Source organism: Petromyzon marinus, chromosome 43 (assembly GCF_048934315.1).
Source record: "Petromyzon marinus isolate PM22_M1 ecotype Great Lakes invasive population chromosome 43, UKy_Petmar_22M1.pri1.0, whole genome shotgun sequence".
In the NCBI taxonomy this organism is placed as follows: Eukaryota; Metazoa; Chordata; class Hyperoartia; order Petromyzontiformes; family Petromyzontidae; genus Petromyzon; species Petromyzon marinus.
In genome coordinates, this window is record NC_133709.1 from 11,131,951 (window position 1) to 11,147,168 (window position 15,218).

The 15,218-nt window shown below is 53.5% G+C and overlaps 1 protein-coding gene across 3 annotated transcripts in view; it reads left to right on the forward strand.

Moving 5' to 3' along the window:
- LOC116951582 (uncharacterized) overlaps positions 1 to 15,218 on the forward strand; it is an 18,799-nt gene continuing 3,581 nt past the window's right edge. Inside the window, exons 1-6 of one of the 3 annotated variants that reach the window (XM_076073840.1) lie at positions 1 to 167; positions 2,177 to 2,230; positions 3,901 to 3,955; positions 5,742 to 5,883; positions 7,359 to 7,438; positions 11,737 to 11,913. In XM_076073840.1, coding sequence (XP_075929955.1) covers positions 40 to 167; positions 2,177 to 2,230; positions 3,901 to 3,955; positions 5,742 to 5,883; positions 7,359 to 7,438; positions 11,737 to 11,913 — 636 coding nt within the window. In that variant the 5' untranslated portion in view covers positions 1 to 39. Of the gene's footprint in view, positions 168 to 2,176; positions 2,254 to 3,900; positions 3,956 to 5,738; positions 5,884 to 7,358; positions 7,439 to 11,736; positions 11,914 to 15,218 lie in introns of those variants that run through there. The other 2 variants (XM_076073839.1, XM_076073841.1) reach the window with 2 other exon arrangements.

Sequence of the window (15,218 nt, forward strand, 5' to 3'; positions counted from 1 at the left end):
GGGTGGTGGTGAGGTTGGGGTGGTGGTGAGCCGGGCCCCATGGCTCCCAAGGCGGCTCGCAAGGCGAAGAGGGGGGCCCCAAAGACGCAGGGGGGCTCTGTGGAGGCGGGGGGCCCCGGGGGGGAGGCGCGCGGGCGCAGTGCGCGGGAAGACGAGCTGAGGGTGCTGTGAGTCACGTGGTGTGTGTGTGGTGTGTGTGTGTGTCTAGTCACTAGTGTGTGGTGTGTGTGATGTGTGTGGTGTGTGTGTATGTGGTGTATGTCTAGTGTGTGGTGTGTGTGTGTGGTGTGTCTAGTGTGTGTGTGATGTGTGTGTGTTTTGTGTGTGGTGTGTGTGTGGTGTGTCTAGTGTGTGTGGTGTGTCTGTGTGTCTAGTGTGTGGTGTGTCTAGTGTGTGGTGTGTGTGGTGTGTGTGATGTGGTGTGTGTCTAGTGTGTGTGGTGTGTGTGATGTGTCTAGTGTGTGGTGTCTGTGGTGTGTCTGTGTGGTGTGTGTGTGATGTGTCTAGTGTGTGGTGTGTGTGATGTGTCTAGTGCGTGGTGTGTGTCTAGTGTGTGTGGTGTGTGTGTGTGTGGTGTGTCTAGTGTGATGTGTGTGGTGTGTGTGTGTGGTGTGTGTGGTGTGTGTGATGTGTGTGTGGTGTGTGTCTAGTTTGTGTGGTGTGTGTGATGTGTCTAGTGTGCCTAGTGTGTGGTGTGTGTGTGTGGTGTGTGTGTGGTGTGTGTGATGTGTGGTGTCTGTGTTGTGTGTGTGTGGTATGTGTGTGATGTGTCTAGTGTGTGGTGTGTGTGATGTGTCTAGTGTGTGGTGTGTGTGTCTAGTGTGTGTGTGGTGTGTGTGTGTGGTGTGTGTGGTGTGTGTGTCTAGTGTGTGGTGTGTGGTGTGTCTAGTGTGTGGTGTGTCTAGTGTGTGTGTGGTGTGTCTAGTGTGTGTGTGGTGTGTCTGTGTGGTGTGTGTGTGGTGTGTGTGATGTATGTGTGTGGTGTGTCTGTGATGTGTGTGGTGTGGGTGTTGTTTGTGTGGTGTGTGTGTGGTGTGTCTGGGGTGTGTGGTGTGTGTGATGTGTGTGTGGTGTGTGTGTTTGGTGTGTGTGTGGTGTGTGTGTGTAGTGTCTGTGTGTGGTGTGTGGTGTGTGTGTGGGGTGTGTGTGTGTGGTGTGTGTGTGGTGTGTCTGTGTGGTGTGTGTGTGATGTGTGTGTGTGGTGTGTCTGTGATGTGTGTGGTGTGTATGGTGTGTGTGTGATGTGTGGTGTGTGATGTGTGGTGCGTGTGGTGTGTATATCTGGTGTGTGTGATGTATCTGGTGTGTGTGTGGTGTGTCTGGTGTGTGTGTGGTGTGTGATGTGTGGTGTGTCTGATGTGTTTGTGGTGTGTGTGATGTGTGGTGTGTCTGGGGTGTGTGGTGTGTGGTGTGTGTGATGTGTGTGTGTGGTGTGTGTCGTGTGTATGGTGTGTGTGGTGTGTCGTGTGTGTGTCTGGTGTGTGGTGTGTGTGTGTGGTGTGTCTGGTGTGTGGTGTGTGTGATGTGTGTCTGGTGTGAGTGGTGTCTGGTATGTGTGGTGTGTCTGGTGTGTGTGGTGTGTCTGGTGTGTGTGGTGTGTCTGATGTGTGTGGTGCGTCTGGTGTGTGGTGTGTCTGGTGTGTGTGGTGTGTCTGGTGTGTGTCTGGTGTGTGGATGTGTGTCACGTGTGTCAGGTGTGTGTGTGTCAAGGTGTTTGTGTTAGGTGTGTGTCATGTGTGTCAAGTGTGTGTGTGTTAAATGTGTGTAACGTGCGTTTCAAGTGTGAATCTGCATGTCACCCAGTGCCGGATTGTCCTAGCAGCACAAGTAGCTACAACATGTGTAGTGTAGCAGCTACTACATATGTGTAGTAGTTACTACACATGTGTTGTAGCTACGGGCCCCGCACTTTCAAGGGCCCCGCGCTATATGCTTTCAAGCTATCAATTCCAGTGTAGTGATTCTGCACTTGATCTATTACTACAGTACTATACCGCCTTCAACTTTCATGAACGGCTGCCTGTTTAAGATTAGCTGTATAGCAAATAAAAACATTTACGAGTTATAATATTTGTCTATTTTTATTATTATTTAGGGCCCCTATATAACACCACGTGGCTACAGTCCCCGCACTAACTTCATCCGGCTCTGGTGTCACCATCCCTCTCTCACCCAGGTTGGAATCGCGCACAGCGGAACTCCAGCGACTCCGTGAGCGAGCCTCAACCCTGTATCCTCACTGAGCTCCTCACTGTATCCTCACTGTCTCACTGAGCTCCTCACTTCTCACTGAGCTCCTCACTGTATCCTCACTGTCTCCTCACCGTCTCACTGAGCTCCTCACTTCTCACTGTATCCTCACTGTATCCTCACTGAGCTCCTCACTGTCTCCTCACTGTATCCTCACTGTATCCTCACTGTCTCACTGAGCTCCTCACTTCTCACTGTATCCTCACTGTATCCTCACTGAGCTCCTCACTGTATCCTCACTGTATCCTCACTGTCTCACTGAGCTCCTCACTTCTCACTGAGCTCCTCACTGTTTCCTCACTGTATCCTCACTGAGCTCCTCACTGTATCCTCACTGAGCTCCTCACTGAGCTCCTCACTTCTCACTGTATCCTCACTGAGCTCCTCACTGTCTCCTCACTGTATCCTCACTGAGCTCCTCACTGAGCTCCTCACTTCTCACTGTATCCTCACTGTATCCTCACTGAGCTCCTCACTGTCTCCTCACTGTATCCTCACTGAGCTCCTCACTGAGCTCCTCACTTCTCACTGTATCCTCACTGTATCCTCACTGTATCCTCACTGAGCTCCTCACTGTCTCCTCACTGTATCCTCACTGAGCTCCTCACTGAGCTCCTCACTTCTCACTGTATCCTCACTGTATCCTCACTGAGCTCCTCACTGTCTCCTCACTGTATCCTCACTGAGCTCCTCACTGAGCTCCTCACTTCTCACTGTATCCTCACTGTATCCTCACTGAGCTCCTCACTGTCTCCTCACTGTATCCTCACTGAGCTCCTCACTGAGCTCCTCACTTCTCACTGTATCCTCACTGTATCCTCACTGTATCCTCACTGAGCTCCTCACTGTCTCCTCACTGTATCCTCACTGAGCTCCTCACTGAGCTCCTCACTTCTCACTGTATCCTCACTGTATCCTCACTGAGCTCCTCACTGTCTCCTCACTGTATCCTCACTGAGCTCCTCACTGAGCTCCTCACTTCTCACTGTATCCTCACTGTATCCTCACTGAGCTCCTCACTGAGCTCCTCACTTCTCACTGTCTCCTCACTGAGCTCCTCACTGTCTCCTCACTGTATCCTCACTGTATTCTCACTGAGCTCCTCACTGTCTCCTCACTGTATCCTCACTGAGCTCCTCACTTCTCACTGTATCCTCACTGTCCCCTCACTGAGCTCCTCACTGTCTCCTCACTGTATCCTCACTGTATCCTCACTGAGCTCCTCACTGTCTCCTCACTGTATCCTCACTGAGCTCCTCACTTCTCACTGTATCCTCACTGTATCCTCACTGAGCTCCTCACTTCTCACTGAGCTCCTCACTTCTCACTGAGCTCCTCACTGTTTTTTCACTGTGCTCCTCACTGTCTCCTCACTGTCTCCTCACTGTCTCCTCACTGAGCTCCTCACTACTCCCTGTGTCCTCTCTGACTCTCCGCACATATCTCATTATCCACACAGGTCCTTGTGTCCTCAGCTAGGCCTTCAGGATCTCCCGTTTAGAGGTGCCTCTGCCACTCCCTGAACCTCACCCGACCCACGTGCCCCCCTCCACCACGTGCCCCCCCCCTCCACCACAGCCCCCCCTCATGTGAACCCGGAATGTCTCTTCCTTGACTCGCTTCCTCCCCCCCCCACCGCCGCAACTTCAGCCGGGAACAGAACGAGATGTTGCAGGCAGAGGCCCAGCAGACGAGACTCGACAGCGTAAGAGCGCCACTGTGGCTATGAGACGTTAACTACCTCGCCTGGTGTACAGGAAGTTGTGGGTTCGATCCCCGACCCTGACGCCTGCTGCTGTATATTTGGAGTCTGCGTGTCTCTCTCTCATCATCATCATCACGGTGGCTAGGAGATGTTAACTACCTCGCCTGGTATACAGGAGGTCGTGGTTTCGATCCCGACCCTGACGCCTGCTGCTGTATATTTGGAGTTTGCGTGTCTCTTTCTCATCATCATCACGGTGGCTTGGAGATGTTAACTACCTCGCCTGGTGTACAGGAAGTTGTGGGTTTGATCCCGACCCTGACGCCTGTTGTATGTTTAGAGTTTGCGTGTCTCTCTCTCTCCGTGGTCGTGTGAATTTTTCTCCGGGTCCTCCGGGTTTTCCCTCCAAATTTAGAATCAACATCACGCGTTTTTGCTGTGAATTTCCACTTGATATGCCACTTCATTGAGCTATCATTTGTGGCCATGTCACTTCTTGAAAAATAGCTGTATAGCTCAGTGGGGCCTTACCTGCTAAAATAAACATTCCTGCGGAGGGAGCTGGTAGGAACGTTGGGTTGCTCGGTCAGTGGCCAGGGTCAACGGCGGCACCACCTCGTGGTGTGTTCAGCACAATATGCCCGACTGTGAGGGCGGGCACAAGCCGGCGTGAGTAGGTTAAACGTTGAGTTTTATAAGGGCACCACGGGGTAACCAGCCCCTCCCCACCTAGCCCCACCCCTCCCCACCTAGCCCCACCCCTACCACTCCCCACCCAGCCCCACCCCTCCCACTCCCCACCCCTCCCACTCCCCACCCAGCCCCACCCTCCCCACCCCCCACCCAGCCCCTCCCCACTCTCCCCACCCAGCCCCACCCTCCCCACCCGGCCCCTCCCCACCCTCCCCTCTCCACCCAGCCCCACCCCTCCCATGTTTGGATGCATGACGGACGGACGGACACAATAATCCCCTGTGGGCTGCTGGTGTAACCAGGAGGTTCCTACCAGTATAAGAAGTTCAGTTTAGTGTGATGATGATGATGGTGGTGGTGGTGGTGCCGTATTTCTTTCGTTTTAACATGGCTGGTGTGAGAGCAACGACTACAATTTCACATTCACGTGGCCAAGCCGGCAGACAAGAGCGTCAGGAGCAGTAGTCGTGTCATCGTCGGCGTGATGTCTCCTTCGTGTTTGTGGATTGGGGTAACGTGTCGTACATTGTCACGGTCCGTTGTGGATGGCCACAGTCGCACCGCTACTACCGGAGAGCTTTCTATCCGGTGCGATTGGACGTGACGGCGATGACGGCGATGACGACGATGACGACGACCATGACTGTGACTACGACGACGACGACGATGATGACGACGATGATGACGACGATGAGGACGACGACGACGATGATGATGATGACGACTACGATGACGACGATGACGACGACGACGATGATGACGACGATGATGATGATGACGATGAGGACGACGACGACGATGATGATGACGACGACGATTACGACGTCGACGACGATGATGATGATGACGACGACTACGATGACGACGATGACGACGACGACGATGACGATGATGATGAGGACGACGACGATGACGACGACGATGATGATGATGACGACGACGATGACGTCGACGACGATGATGACGACGACTGCGATGACGATGACGACGATGATGACGACGACGATGACGACAACGACGATGACGACGACGACGACTAGGATGACGACTAGGATGACGACGATGGCGATGTGGACGCGGAGCGGTGCAGCAGGAGTACGCGTCTTTCATGTGGAGACGAGGTGAGAAGAGGAGGGACCTCATCGTGACCCTCACCGAGCAGAACCGCTCGCACCTGGAGGAGCTGGCTCGGCGCGGGGAGGAGGCCCGGGCATCCCTGCGAGCACGGAGAGAGGGTGAGGTCTCCCCACACCGCACTCGCCCACAAACACTGAGATCCCCACTCCCTCACCCCCCCCCGTATGGCCTTTAACAGCCTGCTGGGGGCTAGGGCTGTGAGCGAGTCATCGTCGTCGTCACGATCATCTTCTTCTCACCTCGTCCTAGTAGGTGCCCACTGCACATTTCATCTTCTGTTTCCGCTTTCCTCTGTCTTGTAGTGCCGAGAGGCTCTAGCAGTCGCCACATCCTTCTGGCACCAGTCTCTTTGATGTCGTTGTCAGCCCGGTCTCCGCGAGCTCCACGTCTCTCTCCGGTTCCTTCAATTTGAGTCCCGAACGGCTCCTACCAAGGCCGGCACGGCACACGCAGGGGGTGGGGTGGCAAGCGCCACGCCCGACCGCCTTTGTCTCCCCAGTGGCGATGTTTACTACACACACAGCAGCAGGTACTCGTTTGAGGCTGAGTGGACCGAAGGGAGGCCCGGGACCGGTTTAGATAATCGTCACCGGTGTTGGCCGTGAGCGGGAAGCGAACCCGGGCCGCCGAGTTTGCTACGCAGCGCGTTGCTAACCGCTACACCACCGCTCCCCACTCACACACACACACTCACGTAACCACGTACACAAACACTTCTACAACGCTGCGGACTTTAGAAAAAAATCACCTCACCTGTGTGGCCCCTCACCTGTCACCTCACCTGTATGAATGCTCACCTGTCACCTCACCTGTGTGACCCCTCACCTGTCACCTCACCTGTGTGACCCCTCACCTGTCACCTCACCTGTGTGACCCCTCACCTGGGTGACCCCTCACCTGTCACCTCACCTGTGTGACCCCTCACCTGTGTGGCCCCTCACCTGTCACCTCACCTGTGTGGCCCCTCACCTGTCACCTCACCTGTGTGGCCCCTCACCTGTCACCTCACCTGTGTGACCCTTCACCTGTCACCTCACCTGTGTGACCCCTCACCTGTGTGACCCCTCACCTGTCACCTCACCTGTGTGGCCCCTCACCTGTCACCTCACCTGTGTGGCCCCTCACCTGTCACCTCACCTGTGTGGCCCCTCACCTGTCACCTCACCTGTGTGACCCTTCACCTGTCACCTCACCTGTGTGACCCCTCACCTGTGTGACCCCTCACCTGTCACCTCACCTGTGTGGCCCCTCACCTGTCACCTCACCTGTGTGGCCCCTCACCTGTCACCTCACCTGGGTGACCCCTCACCTGTCACCTCACCTGTGTGACCCCTCACCTGTGTGACCCCTCACCTGTCACCTCACCTGTGTGACCCCTCACCTGTGTGACCCCTCACCTGTGTGGCCCCTCACCTGTCACCTCACCTGTGTGGCCCCTCACCTGTCACCTCACCTGTGACCCCTCACCTGTGTGACCCCTCACCTGTCACCTCACCTGTGTGGCCCCTCACCTGTCACCTCACCTGTGTGGCTCCTCACCTGTCACCTCACCTGTGTGGCCGCTTGCCTGTAGAGTTGACCGCTGTGTTGCTGGAGAAGGAGGCGGAGCTGGCCCAGGTTACGCGTGAGATGGAGAAACTGAATGATGTGCAGGTAAGGCCCAAGGCTGCTCCCGACTCCTGAACACTGACCTATAACCCTGGCTCCTGAACCATAACCCTGGCTCCTGAACCATAACCCTGGCTCCTCAACCATAACTCTGACACCTGAACCATAACCCTGATGCCTGAACCATAACCTTGACTCCTGACCTATAACCCTGGCTCCTCAACCATAACCCTGACTCCTGAACCATAACCCTGGCTCCTCAACCATAACCCTGACACCTGAACCATAACCCTGGCTCCTGAACCATAACCCTGGCTCCTGAACCATAACCCTGGCTCCTGAACCATAACCCTGACTCCTGAACCATAACCCTGGCTCCTGAACCATAACCCTGACTCCTCAACCATAACCCTGACTCCTGAACCATAACCCTGGCTCCTGAACCATAACCCTGACTCCTGAACCATAACCCTGACTCCTGAACCATAACCCTGACTCCTGAACCATAACCCTGGCTCCTGAACCATAACCCTGACTCCTGAACCATAACCCTGACTCCTGAACCATAACCCTGACACCTGAACCATAACCCTGACTCCTGAACCATAACCCTGGCTCCTGAACCATAACCCTGACTCCTGAACCATAACCCTGACTCCTGAACCATAACCCTGACACCTGAACCATAACCCTGACTCCTGAACCATAACCCTGACTCCTGAACCATAACCCTGACTCCTGAACCATAACCCTGACACCTGAACCATAACCCTGGCTCCTGAACCATAACCCTGGCTCCTGAACCATAACCCTGACTCCTCAGCCATAACCCTGATGCCTGAACCATAACCCTGACTCCTGAACCATAACCCTGACTCCTGAACCATAATCCTGACTCCTGAACCATAACCCTGGCTCCTGAACCATAACCCTGGCTCCTGAACCATAACCCTGGCTCCTGAACCATAACCCTGGCTCCTGAACATAACCCTGATGCCTGAACCATAACCCTGACTCCTGAACCATAACCCTGGCTCCTGAACCATAACCCTGGCTCCTGAACCATAACCCTGGCTCCTGAACCATAACCCTGACTCCTCAGCCATAACCCTGATGCCTGAACCATAACCCTGACTCCTGAACCATAACCCTGACTCCTGAACCATAACCCTGACTCCTGAACCATAACCCTGGCTCCTGAACCATAACCCTGGCTCCTGAACCATAACCCTGAGACCTGAACCATAACCCTGGCTCCTGAACCATAACCCTGATGCTTGAACCATAACCCTGACTCCTGAACCATAACCCTGGCTCCTGAACCATAACCCTGGCTCCTGAACCATAACCCTGGCTCCTGAACCATAACCCTGATGCCTGAACCATAACCCTGGCTCCTGAACCATAACCCTGACTCCTGAACCATAACCCTGATGCCTGAACCATAACCCTGACTCCTGAACCATAACCCTGACTCCTGAACCATAACCCTGACTCCTGAACCATAACCCTGACTCCTGAACCATAACCCTGGCTCCTGAACCATAACCCTGGCTCCTGAACCATAACCCTGAGACCTGAACCATAACCCTGGCTCCTGAACCATAACCCTGATGCTTGAACCATAACCCTGACTCCTGAACCATAACCCTGGCTCCTGAACCATAACCCTGGCTCCTGAACCATAACCCTGGCTCCTGAACCATAACCCTGATGCCTGAACCATAACCCTGGCTCCTGAACCATAACCATGATGCCTGAACCATAACGCTGACTCCTGAACCATAACCCTGACTCCTGAACCATAACCCTGACTCCTGAACCATAACCCTGACTCCTGAACCATAACCCTGACACTTGAACCATAACCATGACACCTGAACCATAACCCTGGCTCCTGAACCATAACCCTGGCTCCTGAACCATAACCCTGACTCCTGAACCATAACCTTGACTCCTGAACCATAACCCTGACTCCTGAACCATAACCCTGACTCCTGAACCATAACCCTGACTCCTGAATCATAACCCTGGCTCCTGAACCATAACCCTGATGCCTGAACCATAACCCTGACTCCTGAACCATAACCCTGGCTCCTGAACCATAACCCTGACTCCTGAACCATAACCCTGGCTCCTCAACCATAACCCTGGCTCTTGAACCATAACCCTGGCTCCTGAACCATAACCCTGGCTCCTGAACCATAACCCTGGCTCCTGAACCATAACCCTGACTCCTGAACCATAACCCTGACTCCTGAACCATAACCCTGACTCCTGAACCATAATCCTGACTCCTGAACCATAACCCTGGCTCCTGAACCATAACCCTGTCTCCTGAACCATAACCCTGGCTCCTGAACATAACCCTGATGCCTGAACCATAACCCTGACTCCTGAACCATAACCCTGGCTCCTGAACCATAACCCTGGCTCCTGAACCATAACCCTGGCTCCTGAACCATAACCCTGACTCCTCAGCCATAACCCTGATGCCTGAACCATAACCCTGACTCCTGAACCATAACCCTGACTCCTGAACCATAACCCTGACTCCTGAACCATAACCCTGACTCCTGAACCATAACCCTGGCTCCTGAACCATAACCCTGAGACCTGAACCATAACCCTGGCTCCTGAACCATAACCCTGATGCCTGAACCATAACCCTGACTCCTGAACCATAACCCTGGCTCCTGAACCATAACCCTGGCTCCTGAACCGTAACCCTGGCTCCTGAACCATAACCATGATGCCTGAACCATAACCCTGACTCCTGAACCATAACCCTGACTCCTGAACCATAACCCTGATGCCTGAACCATAACCCTGACTCCTGAACCATAACCCTGACTCCTGAACCATAACCCTGACTCCTGAACCATAACCCTGACACCTGAACCATAACCCTGACACCTGAACCATAACCCTGACACCTGAACCATAACCCTGGCTCCTGAACCATAACTCTGGCTCCTGAACCATAACCCTGACTCCTGAACCATAACCCTGGCTCCTGAACCATAACCCTGGCTCCTCAACCATAACCCTGGCTCTTGAACCATAACCCTGGCTCCTGAACCATAACCCTGGCTCCTGAACCATAACCCTCACTCCTGAACCATAACCCTCACTCCTGAACCATAACCCTGACTCCTGAACCATAACCCTGACTCCTGAATCATAACCCTGGCTCCTGAACCATAACCCTGATGCCTGAACCATAACCCTGACTCCTGAACCATAACCCTGACTCCTGAACCATAACCCTGGCTCCTGAACCATAACCCTGACTCCTGAACCATAACCCTGGCTCCTCAACCATAACCCTGGCTCTTGAACCATAACCCTGGCTCCTGAACCATAACCCTCGCTCCTGAACCATAACCCTCACTCCTGAACCATAACCCTGACTCCTGAACCATAACCCTGGCTCCTGAACCATAACCCTGGCGGTGTGCGTGGCGGTGTCTGTGGCGGTGTGCGTGACGGTATGCGTGGTGTGTGCGTGGTGTGTGTGTGGTGTGTGTGTGGTGTGTGTGTGGTGTGTGCGTGGTGTGTGTGTGGTGTGTGTGGCGGTGTGCGTGGTGTGTGCCTGGTGTGTGCGTGGTGTGTGCGTGGCGGTGTGCGTGGTGGTGTGCGTGGCGGTGTGCGTGGTGGTGTGCGTTGTGCGTGTGTGGTGTGTGTGTGGTGGTGTGCGTGGTGGAGTGCGTGGTGTGTGCGTGGTGTGTGACGGTGTGCGTGGCGGTGTGCGTGGGGGTGTGCGTGGGGTGTGACGGGGTACGTGGCGGTGTGCGTGGTGTATGCGTGGTGTGTGCGTGGTGTGTGATGGTGTGTGATGGTGTGCGTGGTGTGCGTGGTGTGTGCGTGGTGGTGTGCGTGGTGGTGTGCGTGGTGGTGTGTTTGTGGTGTGTGCGTGGTGGTGTGTGGTGGTGTGGGACGGTGTGTGCGTGGTGTGTGCGTGGTGTGTGCGTGGTGTGTGATGGTGTGCGTGGTGTGCGTGGTGTGTGCGTGGTGGTGTGCGTGGTGGTGTGTTTGTGGTGTGTGCGTGGTGGTGTGTGGTGGTGTGGGATGGTGTGTGCGTGGTGTGTGTGTGGTGTGTGCGTGGTGTGTGATGGTGTGCATGGCGGTGTGCGTGGTGTGCGTGGTGGTGTGCGTGGTGGTGTGCGTGGTGTGTGACGGTGTGCGTGGCGGTGTGCGTGGCGGTGTGCATGGTGTGTGATGGTGTGCGTGGTGTGTCCGTGGTGGTGTGTGACGGTGTGTGTGACGGTGTGTGATGGTGTGCATGGTGTGTGCGTGGTGGTGTGTGACGGTGTGTGTGACGGTGTGTGCGGTGCGTGCAGGCGCTGCGCCAGCAGGAGGAGGCGGCCGAGCGCCAGCAGGAGGAGGCGCTGCGGCTGGCGCTCCGTGAGCGTCAGCGGCGCGCGGCCGCCCACGCGGAGCAGCGGGAGCGGCGTGCTGAGGAGCACGCAGAGCACGCAGCCTCACGGGCCTCCAGCCTCGAGCGGCAGGCCCACGCGGTGAGGTACCCCCCTCTCCTACCTCCTCTACCACCTCCTCTACCTCCTCTACCTCCTCATCCTCTACCACCTCCTCTACCTCCTCCTCTACCTCCTCATCCTCTACCACCTCCTCAACTACCTCCTCCTCTACCACCTCCTCTACCTCTTCCTCCTCTACCTCCTCCTCTACCACCTCCTCCTCTACCTCCTCCTCAACTACCTCCTCCTCTACCACCTCCTCTACCTCTTCCTCCTCTACCTCCTCCTCCTCTACCACCTCCTCTACCTCCTCCTCTACCTCCTCTACCATCTCATCCTCTACCACCTCCTCTACCTCCTCCTCTACCACCTCCTCCTCTACCTCCTCATCCTCTACCTGCTCCTCTACCTCCTCCTCCCCTACCTCCTCTACCACCTCCTCCCCTACCTCCTCCTCTACCTCCTCCCCTACCTCCTCCCCTGTCTCCTCCTCTACCACCTCCTCTACCTCCTCCTCTACCACCTCCTCCCCTACCTCCTCCTCCCCTACCTCCTCCTCTACCTCCTCCTCCCCTACCTCCTCTACCACCTCCTCTACCACCTCCTCCTCTACCTCCTGCTCTACCTCGAGCTCAGTGGCTCTTCTTCACCTGTGGTGCACGCTGTGAGATGCCCTCTCTGGGGTGGGGGTACGTGACACAGCCAGATTGTTCTAGAAGGTAAATCACCGAAAACACAAATTCAGGACGGGTGCGTTGAGTTACAACTTACTTTGATTTGATCAAACCCTCTGTGTGTAACAACATTGTAGATTGATCAAACCCTCTGTGTGTAACAAGATTGCAAATTGATCAAACCCTCTGTGTGTAACAACATTGTAGATTGATCAAACCCTCTGTGTGTAACACCATTGTACATTGATCAAACCCTCTGTGTGTAACACCATTGTAGATTGATCAAACCCTCTGTGTGTAACAACATTGTACATTGATCAAACCCTCTGTGCGTAACAACAATGTAAATTGATCAAACCCTCTGTGTGTAACAACATTGTAGATTGATCAAACCCTCTGTGTGTAACAACACTGTAAATTGATCAAACCCTCTGTGTGTAACAATGTAAATTGATCAAACCCTCTGTGTGTAACAACAATGTAAATTGATCAAACCCTCTGTGTGTAACAACATTGTAGATTGATCAAACCCTCTGTGTGTAACAACATTGTACATTGATCAAACCCTCTGTGTGTAACAACATTGTACATTGATCAAACCCTCTGTAACAACATTGTAAATGGATCAAACCCTCTGTGTGTAACAACATTGTACATTGATCAAACCCTCTGTGTGTAACAACATTGTACATTGATCAAACCCTCTGTGTGTAACAACATTGTAAATTGATCAAACCCTCTGTGTGTAACAACATTGTACATTGATCAAACCCTCTGTGTGTAACAACATTGTAGATTGATCAAACCCTCTGTGTGTAACAGCATTGTAAAGGTTAAGAACCACTGCTCTAGCTCCTCTCCTCCTCCTGCTCACACGGTGAGCTATACTCCTCCACCACAAAGGTTGAGAACCACAGCCTCATGACCCTGTCCATGGTGGCTAGGAGATGTTAACTACCTCGCCTGGTGTACAGGAGGTCGTGGGTTCCATCCCGACCCTGACGTCTGCTGTATATTTGGAGTCTACGTGTCTCTCTCATCATCATCACGGTGGCTAGGAGATGTTGACTACCTCGCCTGGTATACAGGAGGTCGTGGGTTCCATCCCGACCCTGACGCCTGCTGCTGTGTATTTGGAGTCTGCGTGTCTCTCTCATCATCATCACGGTGGCTATGAGATGTTAACTACCTCGCCTGGTCTACAGGAGGTCGTGGGTTCATCTCGACCTTGACGCCTGCTGCTGTGTGTTTGGAGTCTGCTTGTCTCTCTCTCATCATCACGGTGGCTAGGAGATGTTAACTACCTCGCCTGGTCTACAGGAGGTCGTGGGTTCCATCCCGACCCTGACGTCTGCTGTGTATTTGGAGTCTGCGTGTCTCTGTCTCCCAGTGGCCGCGTGGATTTTCTCTCCACATTTACAAACGTGCGCTGAGAGTATGTGGCCGCTATAAATGTCCACGTGATGATGATAAGCCATTTTGTTGAGGTCTCATTGGCGATGGCCAGGTCGCTTCTGAAAAAGAGCTACGTACAGTGAGGGAAAAAAGTATTTGATCCCCTGCTGATTTTGTACGTTTGCCCACTGACAAAGAAATGATCAGTCTATAATTTTAATGGTAGGTTTATTTGAACAGTGAGAGACAGAATAACAACAACAAAATCCAGAAAAACGCATGTCAAAAATGTTATAAATTGATTTGCATTTTAATGAGGTAAATAAGTATTTGACCCCTCTGAAAAACATGACAGTACTTGGTGGCAAAATCCTTGTTGGCAATCACAGAGGTCAGACGTTTCTTGTAGTTGGCCACCAGGTTTGCACACATCTCAGGAGGGATTTTCCCACTCCTCTTTGCAGATCTTCTCCAAGTCATTAAGGTTTCGAGGCTGACGTTTCGCAACTCGAACCTTCAGCTCCCTCCACAGATTTTCTATGGGATTAAGGTCTGGAGACTGGCTAGGCCACTCCAAGACCTTAATGTGCTTCTTCTTGAGCCACTCCTTTGTTGCCTCGGCCGTGTATTTTGGGTCATTGTCATGCTGGAATACCCATCCACAACCCATTTTGAATGCCCTGGCTGAGGGAAGGAAGTTCTCACCCAAGATTTGACGGTACATGGCTCCGTCCATCGTCCCTTTGATGCGGTGAAGTTGTCCTGTCCCCTTAGCAGAAAAACACCCCCAAAGCATAATGTTTCCACCTCCATGTTTGACGGTGGGGATGGTGTTCTTGGGGTCATAGGCAGCATTCCTCCTCCTCCAAACACGGCGAGTTGAGTTGATGCCAAAGAGCTCCATTTTGGTCTCATCTGACCACAACACTTTCACCCAGTTGTCCTCTGAATCATTCAGATGTTCATTGGCAAACTTCATACGGGCATGTATATGTGCTTTCTTGAGCAGGGGGACCTTGCGGGCGCTGCAGGATTTCAGTCCTTCACGGCGTAGTGTGTTACCAATTGTTTTTTGGTGACTATGGTCCCAGCTGCCTTGATATCATTGACAATATCCTCCCGTGTAGTTCTGGGCTGATTCCTCACTGTTCTCATGATCATTGCAACTCCACGAGGTGAGATCTTGCATGGAGCCCCAGGCCGAGGGAGATTGACAGTTCTTTTGTGCATCTTCCATTTGCAAATAATCGCACCAACTGTTGTCACCTTCTCACC